A 20,404-nucleotide genomic window follows, 5' to 3' on the forward strand; every position below is an offset into this window, starting at 1 on the left:
TTAGTCACAAGCCAGGAACTCCCATTGGTTGGTGAGGATGTTTGACCTCTTCAGGGATGATTTGATGGCTTCCCTGAAGCATTTCTGTTGTCCTCCTCCGAGAGTTCTGCTGCAAGCGAGTTCTGAGTAGAGCAATTGCTCCCAGGAAAGCATCAATGAAATTGACTGCCCTTTCCAAGGCAAGTGTGACATCTGCCTTCTCTTTCAAAGCTCCACACCTGCAGTGCATTGTTGCAGTCTCCATTTTTACAGAGACTGCACCTTTACAAAGAGAAAGATGCTGGAATTAAGCATGTGATTTTTTTCAGATTATTCAGCCCTAGATGTGTGCAAATATTGTTGGAAGGATTACAGAAGTCCATTCAGCGCAGGAACCATCGGCAAGATCAGACAGACTTATTTCCCTTGACTGGTCAATCACCAAGAAGCACAAAGTTAAGATGATTGATGGAAGGATTAGAGGGAACATGAAGAAAAATCTTTCCACCCAGAGAGTGAGGATGTCTGGAATTTAAAGTTGGTAGTTGAGACTGATATGCTTAATGCATTTCAAAGGTATCTGGATCTGCACCTGAAGTGCTGTAAAATGGGATGAAAATGAGCAGCCAGTTACTTTTTTCCTCTTTTTTTGGCTAGTGGAAACACAATGGGCTGAATGGCCTCTTTCTGCACCCTCAACTTTTCTGTGGTTCAGTACTCAGAGCCACACCTTCAGCCCAGCTGTTCCAATGCAATACAGTACCAGAATCTAGATGGTGAATTGGAAAATTGCCATGTGTCTCTTCTTTCCAAAAAGCAGGACAAATCCAATCCAACAGTTCACTCTCAATCATCAACAAGGTGATGGAAGATGTTGTTGAAAGTTCTATTAAAGGGCACTTGTTCACCATCAACCTGCCCAATGATGTTGAGTTTGGGTTCTGTCAGGACCATTCAGGTTGAGAATTCATCACAACCTTGTCAGAAACATGGACAAGAGAATGGAATTTAAGTGATGAGGTGACAATGGCTTTACTTGATGTCAACACAACATTTGTCAAGTGTGATGTCAAAATGTTGAATAAAATTGAAATCAGTTGGACTCTGCTGGTTGGAGTAATACTAAGCACAAAAGCAGATGGCGGTCGGGAGGCCAATCATCTCAGCCCCAGGACATCACCAGCAGGAGTTCCTCAGAAAGTGTCCTACTCCCAATCAACTTCAGTTGCTTCGTCAATGACTTTGCCACCATTATCAGTCAGGAATGGGAATGTTCATTGATGCTTGCACAGTGTTCAATTACATTTGCAAGTCCTCAGTTAATGATGTAGTCTATGTCCACATACAGCAACATCCAGGCTTGGGCTGGTTCATGGCAATGACGGGGAGGCTGCTTGCTCAAGAAAGGTACTTCCACTAGTACTAGCTATCAAAGGTTACATTGGGGTGAAACCTTTGTAGATTTTGCTGGGATATCACTTTCATTGATTTTCCAATTGCAGGTGATTGATAACTTTCCCAAAGATAGATAAAATGAGTCAAGAAACCCAGGCTTATGCCACATAATGTCACGTAGAACTGTCTCAAATAGAAACAATTGTTCTTTGGCTGCTGAGGCAGTGGCATCTGTTCAGTTGACTCCAAGGCAGAAATGGTAACAGAAACAGCCATTGGTGAGCAAGTCCAGATATATGTATCAGTTGAAAAATTGTGAATTGCAACTTTAATTTACAGTGTCAAACTTCCCCGGTGGTATGTACAAGCCAGCAATGAGAAAATTGCGTCAGTGGCAGAAGCTAACATAAGATGTGGAAAATAAACTGCTTTTGTGGTGCTGTCTCATTTATTATACAGTGAATGATGCTGGGTTCTTCACCTTACAATTGTTGCCATAAGGCAAGTACAACTGACAATAGTTCTACCACAGTCAATATTAATCAAATTAACAGAAGTTTGCAAGCACCACTAATCTACACAAAGATGTGTAGGTTAGGCGGATTGGCCAAGTTAAATTGTCCCTTAGTGTTCAAAGATGTGTAGGTTAGGGGGATTAGCAATGATAAATATGTGGGGTTAAGGGAATAGGGTTTGGGTAAGATGCTCTTTCGGAGAGTTGGTGCAGAGTTGATGGGCCAAATAGGCTCCTTTTGCACTGTAGGGATTCTATGAATTGTATTTGGAGAAATGAAACGTTTTGAATGAAATCTCTTGCAATGATGTTTCAATCTTGCCTGTCATAAAAGACAAATAACAAAAAAAAAACCAAATCAAAGATGCAGGAGTTCTGAAAGATTGAACATTTATCAAGGACACAATGAAGAGAAATGCTTTTGAGATGAATGCATTAATAATGCAATGGGAACGCATTAATAAATTCTTTTTTGTTCTGTTTTAGTGCAAGCTTGCAGATGATTGATGTTGACAACTACTGGATACAATTAGGTGTTTCCCCAGCCTGAAGATTACATGGACTGTGTGAAATTGAGCTGTAAAGTCACAGCGCCTCCAACTGGTACAAAAAGGAATATTACACAATGATGTGTTTTGGTGAGTTGGCAACATGAGATACAAAATCAAAACTACAATAACTTTAGAATATTTAATTGCCACTTCAATTAATTCTGTGTTCCTCAAAGGTACGGAGTCTCGAGGGCTACGAACAATATACATTTTTTAAAATCCAATTCAATCAAATTAAGTCCAATTCAGAATCTTGACAAGTTGAGACATTCCCAATCCATGCTGACAGGACAGCGCTCTCGCCTCTTGTCTTGGGCGTGATCTACATGAGTCATAGTGGTTTACAGCATGGAAACAGGCCCTTCGGCCCAACTTGTCCATGTCACCCTTATTTTTTAAAAACCCGACACTATTCCCAATTGCCTGCATTTGGCCCATATCCCTCTATACCCATCGTACCCATGTAACTATCTAAATGCTTTTTAAAAGATAAAATTGTACCTGCCTCTACTACTGCCTCTGGCAGCTTGTTCCAGACACTCATCACTCTCTGTGTGAAAAAATTGCCCCTCTGGTCAATTTTGTATCTCTCCTCTCTCACCTTAAACTTATGCCCTTTAGTTTTGGACTCCCCTACCTTTGGGAAAAGATAGATTCTCCATGTCAACTCACCCACTACCCTTTACATTCTATGCCAACTCACCCGGTATCCACCATAAGCTGACCTCAGGAGCCTTGTTGCGATAAAATGAAATGGAACCTATTATACGCTTCACTATATTAAAACAACACTTAGTTGATAAAAGACCATTTAATATATTTAAATAAAATCAAGTATTTATCCGTATAAAAAGACATATATTTGGAATCCCACATCAATGACATCTATTTATAACGATTTGGAGCTATCAATCAAACTGAACTTACAGGCCCCCCACTGTGATTGTAGAAGCAGTACCAATAAGATAACAATAAGTTTCAAGTTTGTGTCATCAAACGTTTATTTAAATTGCAGGCACCTTTTTTTAAAAAAGCTGAGACACAGGGCAGGCTGATTTCCTTGTTCATCGTTTATACATGTTCATGTCTACATTTAACAAGCATGCCCGACCTTTCCAGCAGGGTGCCCGACCTTTCCAACAGGGTGCCTGACCTTTCCAAAGAACTCCAGTTGGATTAGGTTTAGATTAAATTTGTAAAGCCCACAAGCTATGTTTCAGAAATCTGGATGATGGAAGATATTTCTGAGAAAAGGCAGTTGCACTTTTAGAAGTGCTGCTGCCTTCTTGAAAAAGGATGTGCGAAATAATTCTCGCCTTTTCTCCTCATACCCATCCCCCCTACCCCCCTCCCACATTAAAATGGTTGATGCTGAATATGGGAGCGGGACTTCTGGATTCAGGCACCCGGTGCGTTTTGGCTAAGGTGCGGATCCCATCTGTCTCCATGAAACTTTGGGCCTCTGTATTATATGTTCCTAGGATTCAACGTTATAGAATACCATCATCTCCATGTTATCCTCCAAGTAACATGGATTCTTGACTTGATGCATACACCACTGTTTGCTCAATGTCACTGGCTCAGAACTTTAGAATTCACTACTTTATCCCATCATCATCAAAGAGGAGGTCCATCAGTACTTTCTCAGGGCAACTAGTGATTGCCTATATATACAATCTTTCCAGCATTTCTACACTTCCATTGACTGACTGAAGATGGATGAACTGAAGATACTTCAGCTTTACAATTTCTGGTTCAAGGAGTCAATAGCTCTCTCTTGCGTAGATTTAAATTTCAGATATCCCTTTGTCTGCCACAAAAATATTGCAGGGAAGGAGCACACCAATGGTCCCAACATTTTTTTCTTACTAACATACAAGTTGCATTTGGCAATGCATATCACAGTGGAGTATGCAACTTTCACTTTCACTTCTGATTGTAAATCCTAGGATTGGCCCAAGGAAATGAAAGAATGGAATACTGTCCAATTTTTCTGCTTCCAGATGTCATGCTGAGAAACTGGTACGAGTCTAGTGGAAAATCTTAGCTTTTATGTTTTAATATTGATAATGTGTTGGATTTAAAGAAAATGTTTAACATGATGTATTAATTTCACCTATATGTGGATTTTCATTCTCTGTCCATTGAAGCAGCTTGAAACCAATCTACAGTATACTGTAGATTAGGATCACATGTTTACATTTTGTGCCTTCTGGGTAAAGTCTATCTACAGTTCAGGAATATTCGATATTATTAAACTATTCCTCCTGCCTCATTTTTGGTTTTCTTGCCAGGCATAATTGTGGTGATGACAGTTACTGGTGTATAGACGGTGTAAACAGAATTTGGAAGGACATGGGGACCATCATGTCAATCTCAATGATGATCTATCTACATCAGGCACTTTGAAGAATGTAGAATGAAATGGAGAGTGAATTTGTTGTAGGATTCAGATGCTCAGGGAAGCTCCACATTACATGGTTTTAACCAGAAATAAAATAGCTGCTGATGAACACAGCTCACAGAAGCACATTTTGTGAGGCTGAATATTCAACCAATCACTTTTAAATTTGCCAAAGCAAGGTAGTTTTGCAACACCATTAATAAAGTCTTTTTCAGATTGCATCTTAAAGATTTACCATCATAAGTGTGATCGTAATTTTGCTGTGTGTCTGGTAATGAGATTCAATGTAAACGGCACATTATTTTGAGATGGTGGGCGTAATTAAAAGTGGGAAACATCAATTATGTGAATAATACAAATGTTGTGCTCTGCTGAAAGTTCAATCTTGCAGATCAATGATACAGACATAGGAAAATAAATACAAGTGCGTTGAAATGATCTCTGTCTTACAGTTTGTTGAACAATTGCACACACTGGCCTTGTGAGCCTGAAAGTTTGCAGGTCGTTTATAGGGGGTGAATAGTGGGTGGGCTAGATTACCTGCTTACCCACTAGCCATATACCTGACCACTGTCCGGGGTAGGGACACTCTGTAAATTGGGAAGGCAGTCAAATCATTTGATGGGAAGTTCAGCAGGGGGTGTGCAGTGGATGGGGAGGGAGTAAAACTAGATGTTCAACCATGACACAGCCTAAAAACGTTGGGAGTGAAGATCCCAATTAAGGATATCTTGCCCACAGCAATGGATTGTGATTGGTTGTTGCAAGGAAACCAGGCTTCTAAATAGCCACATGTCTGTTGGTTTTGAGTGTTGCAAGCATGTACATTGCAACCAAGAGTGACTGGTGTGAATATTGGCAAATGATAACATTTAGGCAGTCCTGGCTCTTTTAAAGGTTTAAAAAGAAGGGAAATATAATTTGGTTCTCCCCAGATCTGACAACACTTACCAGATAGAGGGAATTTGATATCCTTGGTTTGTGGAATTTCAGCCCTAATAACTACTTCAGAAAGCATAAATAAATTAATCAATAAACTATATCAAAAACCAATTTAGATTCCCTGATGTGAGAGTTGGCATATCCACTCTACTAACTGAGTTGTATCAGACAAGACAGTGTCAGATATAAACCAAAATTGGTGAAGGAAATGATGAACACGAGAACTCTGGTCCTGATTATCATTCAGTGATCCTTCTGACAAACACACCTATGAGTAGAGAGAGAGGCTCGGAGGTCTGCCTTATGGCAGCATTGCATTACACCCGTGACACTGGGCAGCATATGCTGAGCCCCCTTGAAGCAAAGTCAGCATGGCGCTGACCCCCTCTATGCCAGCTACTCCTGCACCATAATGTGCCACAGATGGGCTAAATAGAGGCAGTGTGGGTTACCACCTCTCACTGGGGAGGAATTCCTGCCCTCAGGATCTACTGGCTGATCCGATGGGCAGGCAGCTCCTTCAGTCCTGGCAGTGCCAAAAGCACGCCAATGAGAACTACTGGGTTTCCACCAAGAACAAAAAGGATAAAGAATTGTAGCAATGAGGATAGATTGGAGAGGATGGGATGGTTGGCCTTGGAGAAAAAAAAAGGCTGAGAGGAGACTTGATAGAAGTATTCAAGATCTTAAAGGGGATGGAGAGGGTAAGTATGAGAAATGGCTTACTCAAGGGAGCATCACGATCTAGAAGGCACAGAATCAAAATAATTGGCAAAACAGTAAAAGTGATGTGAGAAAAAATATTTTCAGCCAGAGGGTGGCTGGAGTCTGGAACAAACTTCCTGAGAGAGTGGTGGATCAAGATATTCAAAAGGGAATTGAGTTGCTATCTGAAAAGAAAGAACGTCCAAGGTTACAGGGATAAGGGCAGGGGAGTGGGACGAGGTAAAATACTCTTTCAGAGAGTCAGTGCAGACTTAACAGGCTGAATGGTCTCCTTCTGCACTATAAAAGTTATGGGAGTGATTCTCCCATTCTGCTGCGCCTGATTCGTGCTATCCATGCTGGGTGTCCGGACACAGTATGTCTCCCAGCTCTGAATATCTGGTGCTGTCAGCTCAGTGCCAGAAATCGGCACGGAGCTGCATGATGTATGCAGCCACTAATTTACATATCATCTCCATGCCATTAGTGGGACTGGAACTGAAATCTCCAGGCCCAGTAATACCTCCCCAGTGCCAGGAGCATTTCACTCCAGTGGGATTAACAGTAGTTGGTTATTGCAGGGAACTGGTGGCCCGATCCTGCTGGAGTGAAGGCGGGGTGCAATCAAGGCCTCCCCAGAGGGTCAGGCGCTGGGGTCTGCAACTTGGCATTGGCACCTTGGCAGTGCCAATCTTGGTCCCCAACACTGCCCAAGGAGCAAAGTGCCAATGCCCAAGGGGAACCTTGGCACTGCCCACCAGGCATGGGCTGGTAGCTGATGGGGGGGCAGGGTTTCCTGTGCCCACTCAGGATTGATGGGGGAAGGAAGGCAGAAAAAGTTGGGTCGGGAAGGTTGTTGTGGGGGGGGGGGGGGGGGGGGGGCGGTTGGTGCCGGGGACAGGGCGGAGGGGGGTGGTGGTGGTGGTGGTGTTGTGGAGGTGGGGTGGCAGGGATGGAGGATGGGGGGGGCAGCCAAGGCTGGGCCCAGGCATATTTGGGGGGGCCAGTGATTGGAGACCGGCAGACAGGGGCCACTGCGCAGGCATCGGTCTCGGCGCTGACAGATTGGTGCTTGTGCAGTGGTTTGCTCAGTACTATGCTGCTGACTCTCCAGTGGGAATAGGCCCCGCTCACTGGTTTTCAACAGGATTTACCCTGAGGTATTCTGCAGTGCACAGAGTGTAGGAGATTTATTTTAAACTCCCACTGAAAATAAAAGCAGGATTTACTTTAGTTTTTATGCGAATTCGACACTTAGAATTTTTTTGGGAGAATTCCACCTCATATGTGGTTCCGTGAGGCAGGAGCTAACGGATCCCAAAGTCGGGTGAGTCCAGAGTCTGTGGTAGGGATAGTTTGGTGGGGGCGGGGGGAGGTAGTGGGTGTGGCTTGATGTGTTTTCTATCGCGGGGATAAGCAGAAAGTGGGATACTATGTCAGGGGAGCAGTGCCCTGATGTGAAAAGATCTTCCTGCACCTGAAGATAAGGTGCTGCCTGGCCTGCCCACTCCTGCCTCACTGCCCATATCAACTGTTTTTTGGCTACCAATTTTAATGCCCACCCACTCTGAGGTCACACCCATAATACAAGGTGGTGGGGTTGGCTCCTGCCCTATTTTACACATCCCACTTGCCAAAAACACAGCGGGCCAGCTGAGTCACTGCTGAGATACAGAGGCAGATTTGAAAGCCACAGATGGCAACTTCATAGATTCGTAACTCCTATTTGATCATATATCTCCTATCCAGGGTTGAATCACCTTTCACCTTGAAAATAAATCTATTTGACTTGAAATGATTTGTACTTCAGTTTAGATAATGGGCAAAGAAAAGATGTTCGGAAGCTGTAGAGGAATTGTTTTTAGAATCTGGCAGTTCCCAAAAATGATCCAAATGACTTTAATCATTTATACAAAGACAAAGCCAAATACAAAGGTGGCAGAAAACAAAGACTATACTTCACTATAAGTCAGGGTCTCACTGGGGGGGGGCAGAGCTCACTGTTATGGACAATCTAACACTTTGTCAACATAGTTTTTGAATAGCTATTTCCATTGCAGCATATTTTAAACAGTAAACTGCACTTAAATAAGGAACTGAAGAATTTTGACAAGAAAAGTAAAAAGGGATTCAAAAATTACAACAAATATTCACAGGGGACTGAGACAAGGAAATAAACCAATGTACTGAAAAGATTGGGAATGTTTTAAAACTGTACCACATTCTGGTAATTTTTCAGCATTTCAGACTTCGGTCTGAGGTAGTATGTTGGTGGGACAGAGTTTTCATCTCTACAGTACCACTCCTCCAAGACTTTTGTGTCCAGCTGCGCTTCCACAGCAGCATCCAGAATCATTTCAAACTCTGATGTCTCGACCTCCCCAGGTAAGCGTATGCTGCCATATTTTTCACCAAACAGTCCCTGTGAAACAACAGAGACATCAGTGTGTTAACATCGTCACTTGTCATGTCTAGACTACCAAAGCTGATTAGAAGTCAGGTCTGAACTCATTGCTCACTCTTTGCATTCCTGATAGATTTGCTATCATGGTACTGAAGGAATTTAATCAGCCCTTTAGAGTGAATGTTCAAAGTTATTCTGTCCATTTGGGTAAAAGATAACTGAATGTATTATAAAAGGGTAAAGGGCAGTATCATTCGGTCACTGTGCTTTGGCCTTCCTGCAGAGAGTTATGTGGTAACCTTTGGAGGTAAGGATACTCTCAAAAAAGAAGCCACCATGAATGCAGGTGAGTGGATTTCTTGTGGCCAGCAAATGGGAGTAGGAACAAAGCCATTCACCGGATTACATAAGTTTGCCAAGGCAAATGGGCTTATACATGCACTGTAGATTTACAATTTCATTTTACAATTTCATTTTAAATGTGGTGCGTTCTCATCTTCTGTACTTTGACAGTTATGCACCTTTCTTGTTACAAGCATGTTCATGCTGTTCCTGGATCTGGTATTGTTACATCAATGTGCTGATGTGGTGGCTCATTCAGTAGAACAAGTAGGTTGGTTGAAAATACAAGGAACATCAATGCTGCAATTTCCCACACACTCAAAACAGATGCTGTCCTGGGTATTTGGGTACTGGTGACTTCTGTCATATTCATCAACATGTGTCCCCTTTTATGTTTTCTTGCACAAAAACACTGCACATACCAAGAATCAGTATATGCAGATATGGGAATGTGACGGTTAGCAGGAGAGCTGCAAGCTTTGATTGATAAGGGTAAATGTAAATTCTGGCCATGGATGACATGGAATTGGAACGGTGGGGATTGGGGGAGAATGAAGTCACTGGTCTCCTGTGGCCATCATTTGCTTTTCATTCCTCCTTATTCACTGAATCGTCTGAACAATGAATTGAAAATGAGCTTCGAATAGCTCGGTCACACTGAACACTTTAATTATAAATTCAAATAGGGCTAAAAATTAAATAATGCATTAATCTAGGTTTACACTCGCTGTGGTGAGTCAAAATCTAGATTCCCCACAAGAAAAATGTAATTTTCTGAAGTAAACCCACAGAACATAAAAAATAGGAACAGGGGTAGACCGTTGGATTTGCATAGATTTAATTACCATTCCTGTACTTGACTGTCCTACTCAGATTCAGATACATTGAAGCACATTTCCTCACCAGCTGAGTAGTAATCAGTGAGTTTGGATTGTGTAATCCTGATAGAATCGGTCTGGTATTCATTCCAATTATATTAATGGGATCAGCAACCCCAACTTACAGTGCAAGTGCTGTGGACAAAGATTTATCTCAACAGTGTTACAAAACCTGTAGCGACTGATATCTTTTAAAAAAGAAATAGAAACTTCTGTTAGCTGAAAGGATGACAGAACTATATTTCACATTTTATGACCATTAATGTAACAGTCAGATTAAAAGCAGTATTGACCAAACACTGATGGGACTTTTCAATCTGCTGAAATCAACGGACTTTTGAACTGCTCGTCACATTTTCTGCCCCCATCGTAATAGGGCCATAAAATTAGACTCTAATTTTGCAGGCAAGTTATACTTTAAAGCACTGAACAGAATTGTCCCCCTTTACTTTCAACACAACTGAAATACCCACTTCACAGGCATACTCTACACTGTTCTTTAAACAGCCATTCAATTCTTCCACTCAGCCATCTATGTGGGGATCTGCACTGAATGATGAAGGATTTTGTATGGATCTGATAGGAGAGAGAGAGAGAGAGACACACACACAGAGAGTACAGTAGCTAGCTGTAAGTATGGGGTCTTTTCCAGGTTTTGGTATGGTGATGACTTTTGTTGTCTGCCAATTCTTTGGAATGGTCTTGGAATTTATGACCATCATGTAAAACCAGACTCAGCCAGACAAGAGCTCAGGGCCTCAGATGTCAGCATTCAGACTGAACAATGACGGTGAACCGCTTATAGAACCTGCATCCAGAAATGATCTATACATGACCCCAAAGAGTGAGGAGCATTCCATTCAGCCAGATAGCATAGGAATTACTTGCCTGATTTGTGCTGGTTCAGTTCTCTGAATGGGACCCCTGCCCCTGCACAAAGCCTTGTCTTAGATGGCTTCCACACAGCTAACACCATGCTCTACTTGTTCACATAGTCTTATGTGTTCCAGTGTTCAACAGCTACTAGGAAATGCGATAGTATTTCCAGATACCAACTTGACAAAATACAATGAAACCTTGGAATGCAGCATCTCAACAATCCCACTACAAAACATCACTGTAGAGCAAACCATACGACAATTTCTGCGGTGCCATCGACAAGCAGTCTGCATGGCAATTTCCTAAGGCTACCAATCTATCCACATACTTAGATGAAAAGAATGCTGCCCTCCTAAAGGCATACAAGGCATCAGGGGACCCAGAGATAGGAGACCCTCTGATTGAGTTACTCAATGCTGCGCACTGCATTGAGTGGGAGCAGCCCAAAAGCCACTTGCTCAAAATCTCTGTTCAGTTACTCACAACCATATCTCCAGCTTGCTATTGCTAAGGCCCCCCCAGACAAAAATACCAAAAAAAATATTTGGGGTAAATTAAAGCAATACCATCAGCAACATGAGAAGACATTCCACCGCCCCCCACTTTGAAGGTGCAGAACTTAAGTAGGCCTTACAGTGCTTGAAATGTGGCAAGGCAATAGGACTTGACAAAATTTTGCAAAAATTTATGAAAGACCTGGGGGCCATGAGCTCTTGGCTGGTTGACCTGGTTTTACATGGTGGTTATAAATTCCAGCACCATTCTAAAGAATTGATTGACAGCAAAAGTCATCACTGTACCAAAACCTGGAAACGACCCCATACTTGCAGCTAGTTACTATATTCTCTCTCTCCTGTCGGTCCCATACAAAACCCTTCATCATTCAGTGCAAATCCCCAATCAAGGAAGAAGCCCTTAGCATTGAGCAAGCTGGTTTCTGCAAAGAGAACAGCACAGGGGAATGGGTATTGGCCCTTACCACTTACACTGAAAACAGCTTTCAGAAATCTTTGAAGATGGGTGCTGTGTTCCTCGGCCTCTCAGCCACCTACAACACAGTTTGACATACTGGCCTCTCCCTGAAGCTGTCCCAGGCCTTCCCCCACCCAAGTGACTAAAAGCACTGATGAACAATCAAAGGTTCAGAGTTCATACTGGACAGGCAAAAGGTACATGAAACAGATAAACCAATGGATTCCCCCAAGAGTCAGTATTGGCTCCAACCCAAATTGCACACAATTCATTTTCCAAGAATTGCCTCCCAAAAATTCATATATGCCAATGACACCTGCCTCAGAAATCAAGCCCCCAATTTTTAGATACCATGGACCAGACCCTAAATGAGAGCTTGATAACACTTGAAAAATACTACAACATGTGGCAACTCAAACCAAGCCCTGCAATGTCGTATGCAAAAACCAGTAAAGAAGTTCAGCACCCAATGGAATGCCTACGAGTTAAAGCACCACTCAACTCCAACATATTTTGGAATGAGGTGCTTCCACCACCACTCTCCAAACCTCAGCACTCGCATTCTCATACACATGTACGTGCACACAGAGTTAATATCCAGCTGAACACTACGCTCAACACTATTTCCTTGGCTCTCTGTCCTAGCAAACCTCACTCCTCCACATATCCACTGACACGCAACATAAAACAACACAAAAAGGAACGTAATGCCCCTCCCAAATAAACCTCCCATCAAGGTGCATGGTCTGGAAAAGCCCTTTTACACAAAACTTCAATGCAAATTCCACCTGGACAAATAAATGGGGATCAATGAACAGAATAGACAAGTATCTGGTCTCAAACCCAACCCAACCAACAGTTGCCTGGTTTCAACCTTCCCAGGAAAGAGTGGCCCATCCTCAACAGGTTCAGGACTGGCCTTGGCCCTTGCTTGATCATCCTTCACAGATGGAGCATTTGTGCCAGCACCTTGTGCCTATGGGAGAGAGCAAACTATGCACCATATCATGGAAGACTGTCAATCCACGGATCCAGCAGAGGAATAAACCTAAGTCAGAGGCTCTAGTAACAAATCTTCAAGCCACTCCAACACAGGAAGCCATTTGGCCCCTCAAGTTCAGGCCAGCTTTCTGTAGAGCAATCCAGTCAATTGCATTCACCTGCTCTACCCTCATTGCCCTTATTTCCCTCACATGCCTATCCAATTCTTTGTGAAAGCATTGATCATCTCCACATTCACCACCCTCAAAGGTTGCGAGTTCCAGACCATTACCACTTGCTGCATGAAAAGGTATAACCTCACATTCCAAAGATATGAAGGTTAGATGGATTAGCTATAGTAAATAGTCAGGGTGACAGTGATAGGGCAGAGGAAAGAGCCTAGGTAGGATGCTGTTTCGGAGATTCAGTGCAGACTTGATGGGCCGAATGACCTCTTTCCGCACTGTAGAGGTTCTATGGTTTTATGGCCTCTATGTATCTCTCTCCTGAAACTTTATATCTTTGTCCCACGTCCTTTTATCATCAACTAATGGGAACAGAGTTTTTATGTCTACCTCATCAAACCTAACATAACCTTGTTTTATCCAGAAAATCTTTCCTCAATCTTGTTTGCTCTAAAAAGCAAAACCAGCTTCTCCAACCTCATCTTGGTGATAAAATCCCTCATCCCTAGAGCCATTTAGGTCGATGACCACTGTCCTCTTTCAAGGAACCTCATATCCTTCCTGAAGTGTGGTGACCAAAACTGGATGCAATACTCTTGCTGTGGCCTAACCAGAGCTTTATAATAAAGGCAAATTACTGTGAATGCTGGAATCTGAAACAAAACCAGAAATACTGGAAAAACTCAGTAGGTCTGACAGCATCTGTAAGACAGAATAAATGTGGAGATGCCATCTTCTTGGAGATCCTCTCCACTTGGAGCCAACAGTTTGCGGTGTCAATGGTCGCCATGATGTGGAGATGCCATAAAGCCAATGCTTCGAGTCAGGACAGTTACCAGACTTGAAACATTGGCTCCATTCTTTCTCTGATGCTGTCAGCCCTGAGCTTCCCCAGCATTTTCTGTTTCAGAGCTTTATGATGTTCTATTTGCTTTGCTCTCTCTCTCTCGCTGTGTCTGGTTACTTTCAATGATCTGGGGATAGCAAAAGAATCACTTTCCCTCCACTTCCTGCAGTCAACTTGGAGCCAAGGAAGATCCAGTTATCTGAACTAACACAGTCAGCCCAATACACTTATTTACAATTATTTTCATTGTACTAAGTACTACCTTCCAAGCTGAATGAAAATAATTCTGTCCAGGATTGCGTAAAAATCAGTAAGCAATTATCTAAATGATGGAAGTTTCTCAAGTTCTTCAAGTATGTGGCACCTTATTGTATCTTGAGCATAGTATTTATTGCTAACTGATACCCATTGAGTGGGGTCACTAATTCATGGCAACTCAATATTCAAGTTCAATTATTGTGTGGAATTAGGGATTTAAAAAAAAATCTGGGTGATTGCATTGTATGATTCAGACATAACAAGGCCCACTTGTTTCAGTGGCTTAATAATTCAAAACCTGTTTCTATTATGCAAAGGATTATGGGATATTCTGGGATTTGTTTTCAACATCAGATTCTGCAAATCCAATGTTTATGGAAAACTACAATCCATGAATTGGCCTGATCTGTAATAAAGCACTGCATTCTATAAGCATTCCACTGGATGGCAGTCTAACCAGACCTGATGCACTGCATCTGACCGAACCAATGCCATTTTCTGCTGCAATGTGAAAACTGTAGATTGAAGTGCCTGCAGAGGCTGGTGAAATGCAATTATTTATGTAGAGTGTAATGAGAATCTCCAGGAGCTAGAGAGCACCATCCATCAAACTAGATGTACAAAGCAGGGATCAATGAAGGCCAATTGTTCAGTCAGGGAAGTCCAATGTGATTATTTATGATCTTTGTTCTGTTTGGTGAAATTCCAGTAAAGATTAAATAGTTTAAGATATATCAGCCAGAATGCCTGAAATTGTTCAAATGTCTAACAAACCTAAGCAAGCCAAATTGTAGCATTGGATGCTATATGACGGTAGTGCTGATCTTGGACGGGGAGAAACTCAGACTGTGACATCTTACCATCTTTCATCATGCATGAAGTGAAATCTTGTGTAGAAACTGAAATTTGGCTTGAAGGGATGGCCTAAATCTCAGCCCTAATTCAAAATCAAAGATATATAATCACTCATAGGCTTTTAAGAATCTTTTCTTTAAACAGTCGGGTTGACTGTTCTTCTGTGCTGCAGATCCTGAGCTTCATGTTCACCAGGAGGCATTGAAGGTGAAAGTTATCCCTGTCATGTTCCAATAATAATCTGATTCAGCAGACCAGCCACTGAGGAGTTGTGTCCACTGACGCAAGATGTAATTAATGCTGTGAGGTTTAATATTGACTTAGGAAGAGGTCTGGAGGCTTGTATGGTTGTATAATAGCTGTTTATCAATAACACATAACTATAGACATATAAACAGTTCTGACCGGGTACTATCATGATGCTATCTACTACCAGATTCACCAGTACAATCTACTACTCTCATATGACTATCTACAGCATGTGGACGGTACAATTTTCCCAGTCCCACATTAACCCTTACAGTGCTGAACGCCCTAACAATATAATTAACGCAGAGGGAGTGTCCATGTAAACACTATTACATTACCATAGCTGAGAAAAGTGAGGTAGGGAAATAAGCAGGAGCAATGTATGGGGACTTTGACAGTAACTTAACAGTGGGATCTTGATCAGTTGGGCCAGTGGGCTGACGAATGGCAGAGTTTAATTTAGATAAATGCGAGGTGATGCATTTTGGTAGACTGAATCGGGGCAGGACTTACTCAGTCAATGGTAGGGTGTTGGAGAGAGGTACAGAACAAAGAAATCTAGGAGTACATGTTCATAACTCCTTGAAAGTGGAGTCACAGGTGGACAGAGTGGTGAAGAAGGTTTGGAAACCATGCTTGGTTTCATTGGTCAGAACATTGAATACAGGAGTTGGGATGTCTTATTGAAGTTGTACAAGACATTGGTGAGGCCACACTTGGAATATTGTGTACAGTTCTGGTCACCCTATTATAGAAAGGATATTATTAAACTAGAAAGAATGCAGAAAAGATTTATAAGGATGCTACTGAGACTTGTTGGATTAAATTATAAGGATAAGCTGGAAAGACTGGGACTTTTTTCTTTGGAGCATAGAAGCCTGAGGTGTGATCTTATAGAAGTCTATAAATTAATGTGGAGCATAGATCAGCTAGATAGGCAATATCTTTTCCCAAAGGTAGGGGAGTCTAAAACTAGAAGGCATAGGTTTAAGTTGAGAGGGGAGAGAGACAAAGTGTCCAGAGGAGCAATTTTTTCACACAGAGGGTGGTGAGTGTCTCGAACAAGCTGCCAGAGGGAGTAGTAGAGGCGGGTACAATTTTGTCTTTAAAAAGCATTTAGATAGTTACATGGTAAGATGGGTATCGAGGGATATGGGCCAAATGTGGGCAATTGGGACTAGCTTCAGGGTTTAAAAAGAAGGGCAGCATGGACAAGTTGGGCTGAAGGGCCTGTTTCCATGCTGTAAACCTCTATGACTCTATAACTTCATTGCAACGTCAATGTAAGCCTATTTGTGACACTAATGAATAAACTTAAACTTAAGGAAGCTTCTCAGATTATTCCCGTTTTTCTTAGACGGGAAAGAAACTATATTAATGACAGTTTTCATATAAACACCTCTTCTGGGCACTAATCACTACAATGCTATTCTATTCAAAACATTACAGAACTGCCTCCATTTTGGATTAAATGATAAATGATGGGTGTGGAAGTGCCAAAGTTTGGCATTGGGGCATGATGGTGTAGGGCAGAGCATAGCTTGGGGGCATGAGAGGATATGGGAGGTGGCATGGAGTGTGTTTGTAGGGTGGAGGAGACTTTAGGGGTGGTGGAGGAGACTTTCGGGATGCTCTTACCAAAAAATTCTAAGTGCCAAACAAGCATGAAAACATAACAGAATTGCGTCCATTTTTTGGCCGAGCTTCCAGACGCAGTTGTATGGCACTTAGGATAAAAAAGAGCCCAAGTGTGCAGGCGCCCTGATCTCCCAGTGCACTGTGCACAAGTGAGAGATCTATCACTTCCACCCACTCCACCTCCCCTGCACTATACATCACCCCCTCCATTCCCCCCACTGATGCCCCCACCGCAGACTTCACCTCTCAGTGACCCCCCCGAACTCCACCCCCACCCCCCTCAATTACCGCCACGACTGGTCCCCACCATCCCAATGGCCATCCTGGCTGATCCCCACATCCCCATTTGGTACTCCGGCTAACACCGCCTCCAACCTTTGGGTGGCACGGTAGCACAGTGGTTAGCACTGCTGCTTCACAGCTCCAGGGACCTAGGTTTGATTCCTGGCTCAGGTCACTGTCTGTGTGGAGTCTGTACATTCTACCGTGTGGGTTTCCTCTGGGTACTCCGGTTTCCTCCCACAGTCTAAAGATGTGCGAGTTAGGTTGATTGGCCATGCTAAAATTGCCCCTTAGTGTCCTGGGTTGCGTAGGTTAGAGGGATTAGTGGGTAAAATATGTAGGGATAGGGGGGTAGGGCCCAGGTGGGATTGTGTTTGGTGCAGACTCGATGGGCCGAAGGGCCTCTTTCTGCACTGTAAAGTTATATGATTCTATGAACCCTCCTCCGATCGCCATCATCCTGGTCCCTCTGCTGCAGAGTACCTCCCATTTCCTCCCTACACATATCTCCCCCGCCTTGCTGTCAGTGGGGCCATATATGATCCATCCCAATGAGGACCTCGACCGTTGAACAGGTCAGTGCAAGTGAGCCTGGGCAAGTGAGTCTGGGACTCACCAATTATATTTAACTGACTTCAAGGGTCAGTTAAAGCCTATTTCACTGGCAAAACTGGGCCAGTAACATCGCGATCGGCAAGAAACCGGATGCGAGGCCAATGTTGCACCTCTCGCCTGACCTTACTGGCTCATCTCGCTGATTGACCAGCAGAATGAGCTGGTAAGATTGCCCTCTTTGGCGTTTTCATTTTCACTGTCCCATGCCATTGAGACGGTCCTTTTAATCAGCCCACCTTGGCACTCAGCATTCCCTGAGACAGCCTCTGCGCATCTATAGAAACATACGTAAGCAGGAGTGGGCCATTCGGCCCTTCGAGTTTGTTCCACCATTTATTATGATCAAATTCAATACCCTGATCCTGCCTTCCCCTCATATCCCTTGATCCTTTTAGCCCCAAGAGCTATATCTAATTTATTCATGAAATCAGGCAACATTTTGGCCTCAGCTACTTTCAGTGGTCATGAATTCCACACATTCACCATTCCCAGTCATAACAAGTTTACCCTTTATCCTGAAACAATGACTCCTAGTTCTGGACACCCCCGCCATTGGGAACATTCCCTCTGAATTAATCATGTCTAGTCCTGTTCAAATTTTATAAGTTTCTATGAGATCCACTTCCACTTTTCTAAACTCCAATTAATCTAATCCTAACTGACTTAGCCTCTCCTCATATGACAAACCTACCACCCCAGGAATCAGCCTGGTAAACTTTCGCTGTTCTCCCTCTATAGCAAGGGCATCCTTCCTCAGATAAAGACACCAAAACTGCACACAATACTCCAGGTGCGGCCTCACCAATGCCCTATACAATTGCAGTAAAACATCCCTATCCCTATACTCAAATCCTCTCGCTATGAAGGCCAACTTACTTTACTGCCTGCTGTGGCTGCGTGCTTACTTTCAGCGACTGATGCATAAGGACACCAAGATCTTGCTGAGTACCCACCTCTCTCAATTTATACTGATTCAAATAGTAACCTGCCTTCCTATTTTTGGTACTGAGTTGGAAAACCTCCCATTTATCCATATTATTCTGCATCTGCCCACTTACTCCAGCTGTCCAAATCACACTGAAACATCTCTGCATCCTCCTCACAGTCATCCTCCCAACCAACTTTGTGTCATCTTCAAATTTGGAGATCATACATTTTTGTTCCCTTTTCCAAATCATTAATAAGAAGTCTCACAACACCAGGTTAAAGTCCAACGGGTTTATTTAGACTCATGGACTTTCAGAGCGCTGTTCCTTCATCAGGTGAGTCAAGCTTCGTCAGCTCTGACGCAGGGTCATCTAGACTCGAAACATTGGCTTTATTTTCTCTCCATAGATGCTGTCAGACCTGCTGAGAGTTTCCAGCACTTTCTGTGTCAGATTCCAGCATTGGCAGTGTTTTGCTTTTATCTTAGACTCACTGGCCTTTAGTTCCCTGCTTTCTCCTTACCTCCCTTTTTGAATAACAGAATTATATGAGCTAATCTCTTGTCTGTAGGACCATTCCAGAGTCCAAAGAATTTTGGAAAATGATCACCAATGGATCTATTATTTCCAGGGCTACTTCCTTAAGTACTCGAGGATAAAGATGATTAGGCCCTGGAGATCATCCATCTCCAATCCCATCAATTTCCCTAAAACTATTTCTCTATGAAAGCTGATTTCCTTCAGTTGTTCAGTAAAACTTGTTTCTCTCAGAACTTTGGGTACATTATTCATGTATTCTTTGTGAAGACAGAAGCAAAGTTCAAATTTAGTTCCTCAGCCATTTCTTTGTTCCTCTTATGAATTCACTGTTTCTGACTATAAGGGACCTACATTAGTTTCTGTCAATTTTTTTCTCTCTACATTTCTGTAGAAACTTCTACAGTCAGTTTTTATGTTCCCTGCTAGCTGACTTCCATGCACTATTTTCTTAATCAATCTTAATCAATCCTTGGTTCATCTTTGCTGAATTTTTAACTGCTCCCAATACTCGGTCCATTGCCTTGTCTTGCCAGTTTGTATGCTTCTTCTTTGAATCTGATACTATCTCTAATTTCCCTTGTAAGCCATGATTTGGCCACAGTTCCCTTACCACTCTTGTGTCAAACAGGAATGAACAACTTCTGGAGTTCATCTATTCATTCCTTGAATGTCTGCCATTGCCTGTCCATTGTCTTTCTTTTCAATAATGTTTCCCAGTCCATCATAGCCAACTGACGTATCATACCATCATAGCTACCTTTACTCAAATTCAGGACTCTAGTCTCAGAATCAACTACCTCATTATCCATCTTGATAAAGAATTCTATCATATTAATGTCACTCATCCCCAAGGGTCCTCTCAACTAGATTGCCAACTAATCCTTTCTCATTCCACAACACCCAGTCCAAGATGGCCTGCTCCCTTGTTGGTTCCTCAATCTATTGGTTCAGAAAACCATCCCATATACACTCCAGAAATTCAACCTCTGTTGTACTGTGATTAATTTGATTCATCCAATCTTTATAAAGATTGAAGTCACCCATCATCACAGATGTTCATTTA

The 20,404-nt window shown here is 42.6% G+C and overlaps 1 protein-coding gene across 1 annotated transcript in view; it reads right to left on the reverse strand.

Moving 5' to 3' along the window:
- nwd2 (NACHT and WD repeat domain containing 2) overlaps positions 1-20,404 on the reverse strand; it is a 124,775-nt gene that overhangs the window by 26,698 nt on the left and 77,673 nt on the right. Inside the window, exon 4 of the mRNA XM_080189059.1 lies at positions 8,709-8,912. Within this exon, the coding sequence (XP_080045185.1) occupies positions 8,709-8,912 (204 nt within the window). The remainder of the gene's footprint in view (positions 1-8,708; positions 8,913-20,404) is intronic.

This window comes from Carcharhinus amblyrhynchos, chromosome 1 (genome assembly GCF_965287045.1).
Source record: "Carcharhinus amblyrhynchos chromosome 1, sCarAmb.v2.hapA, whole genome shotgun sequence".
Taxonomy (NCBI): domain Eukaryota; kingdom Metazoa; phylum Chordata; class Chondrichthyes; order Carcharhiniformes; family Carcharhinidae; genus Carcharhinus; species Carcharhinus amblyrhynchos.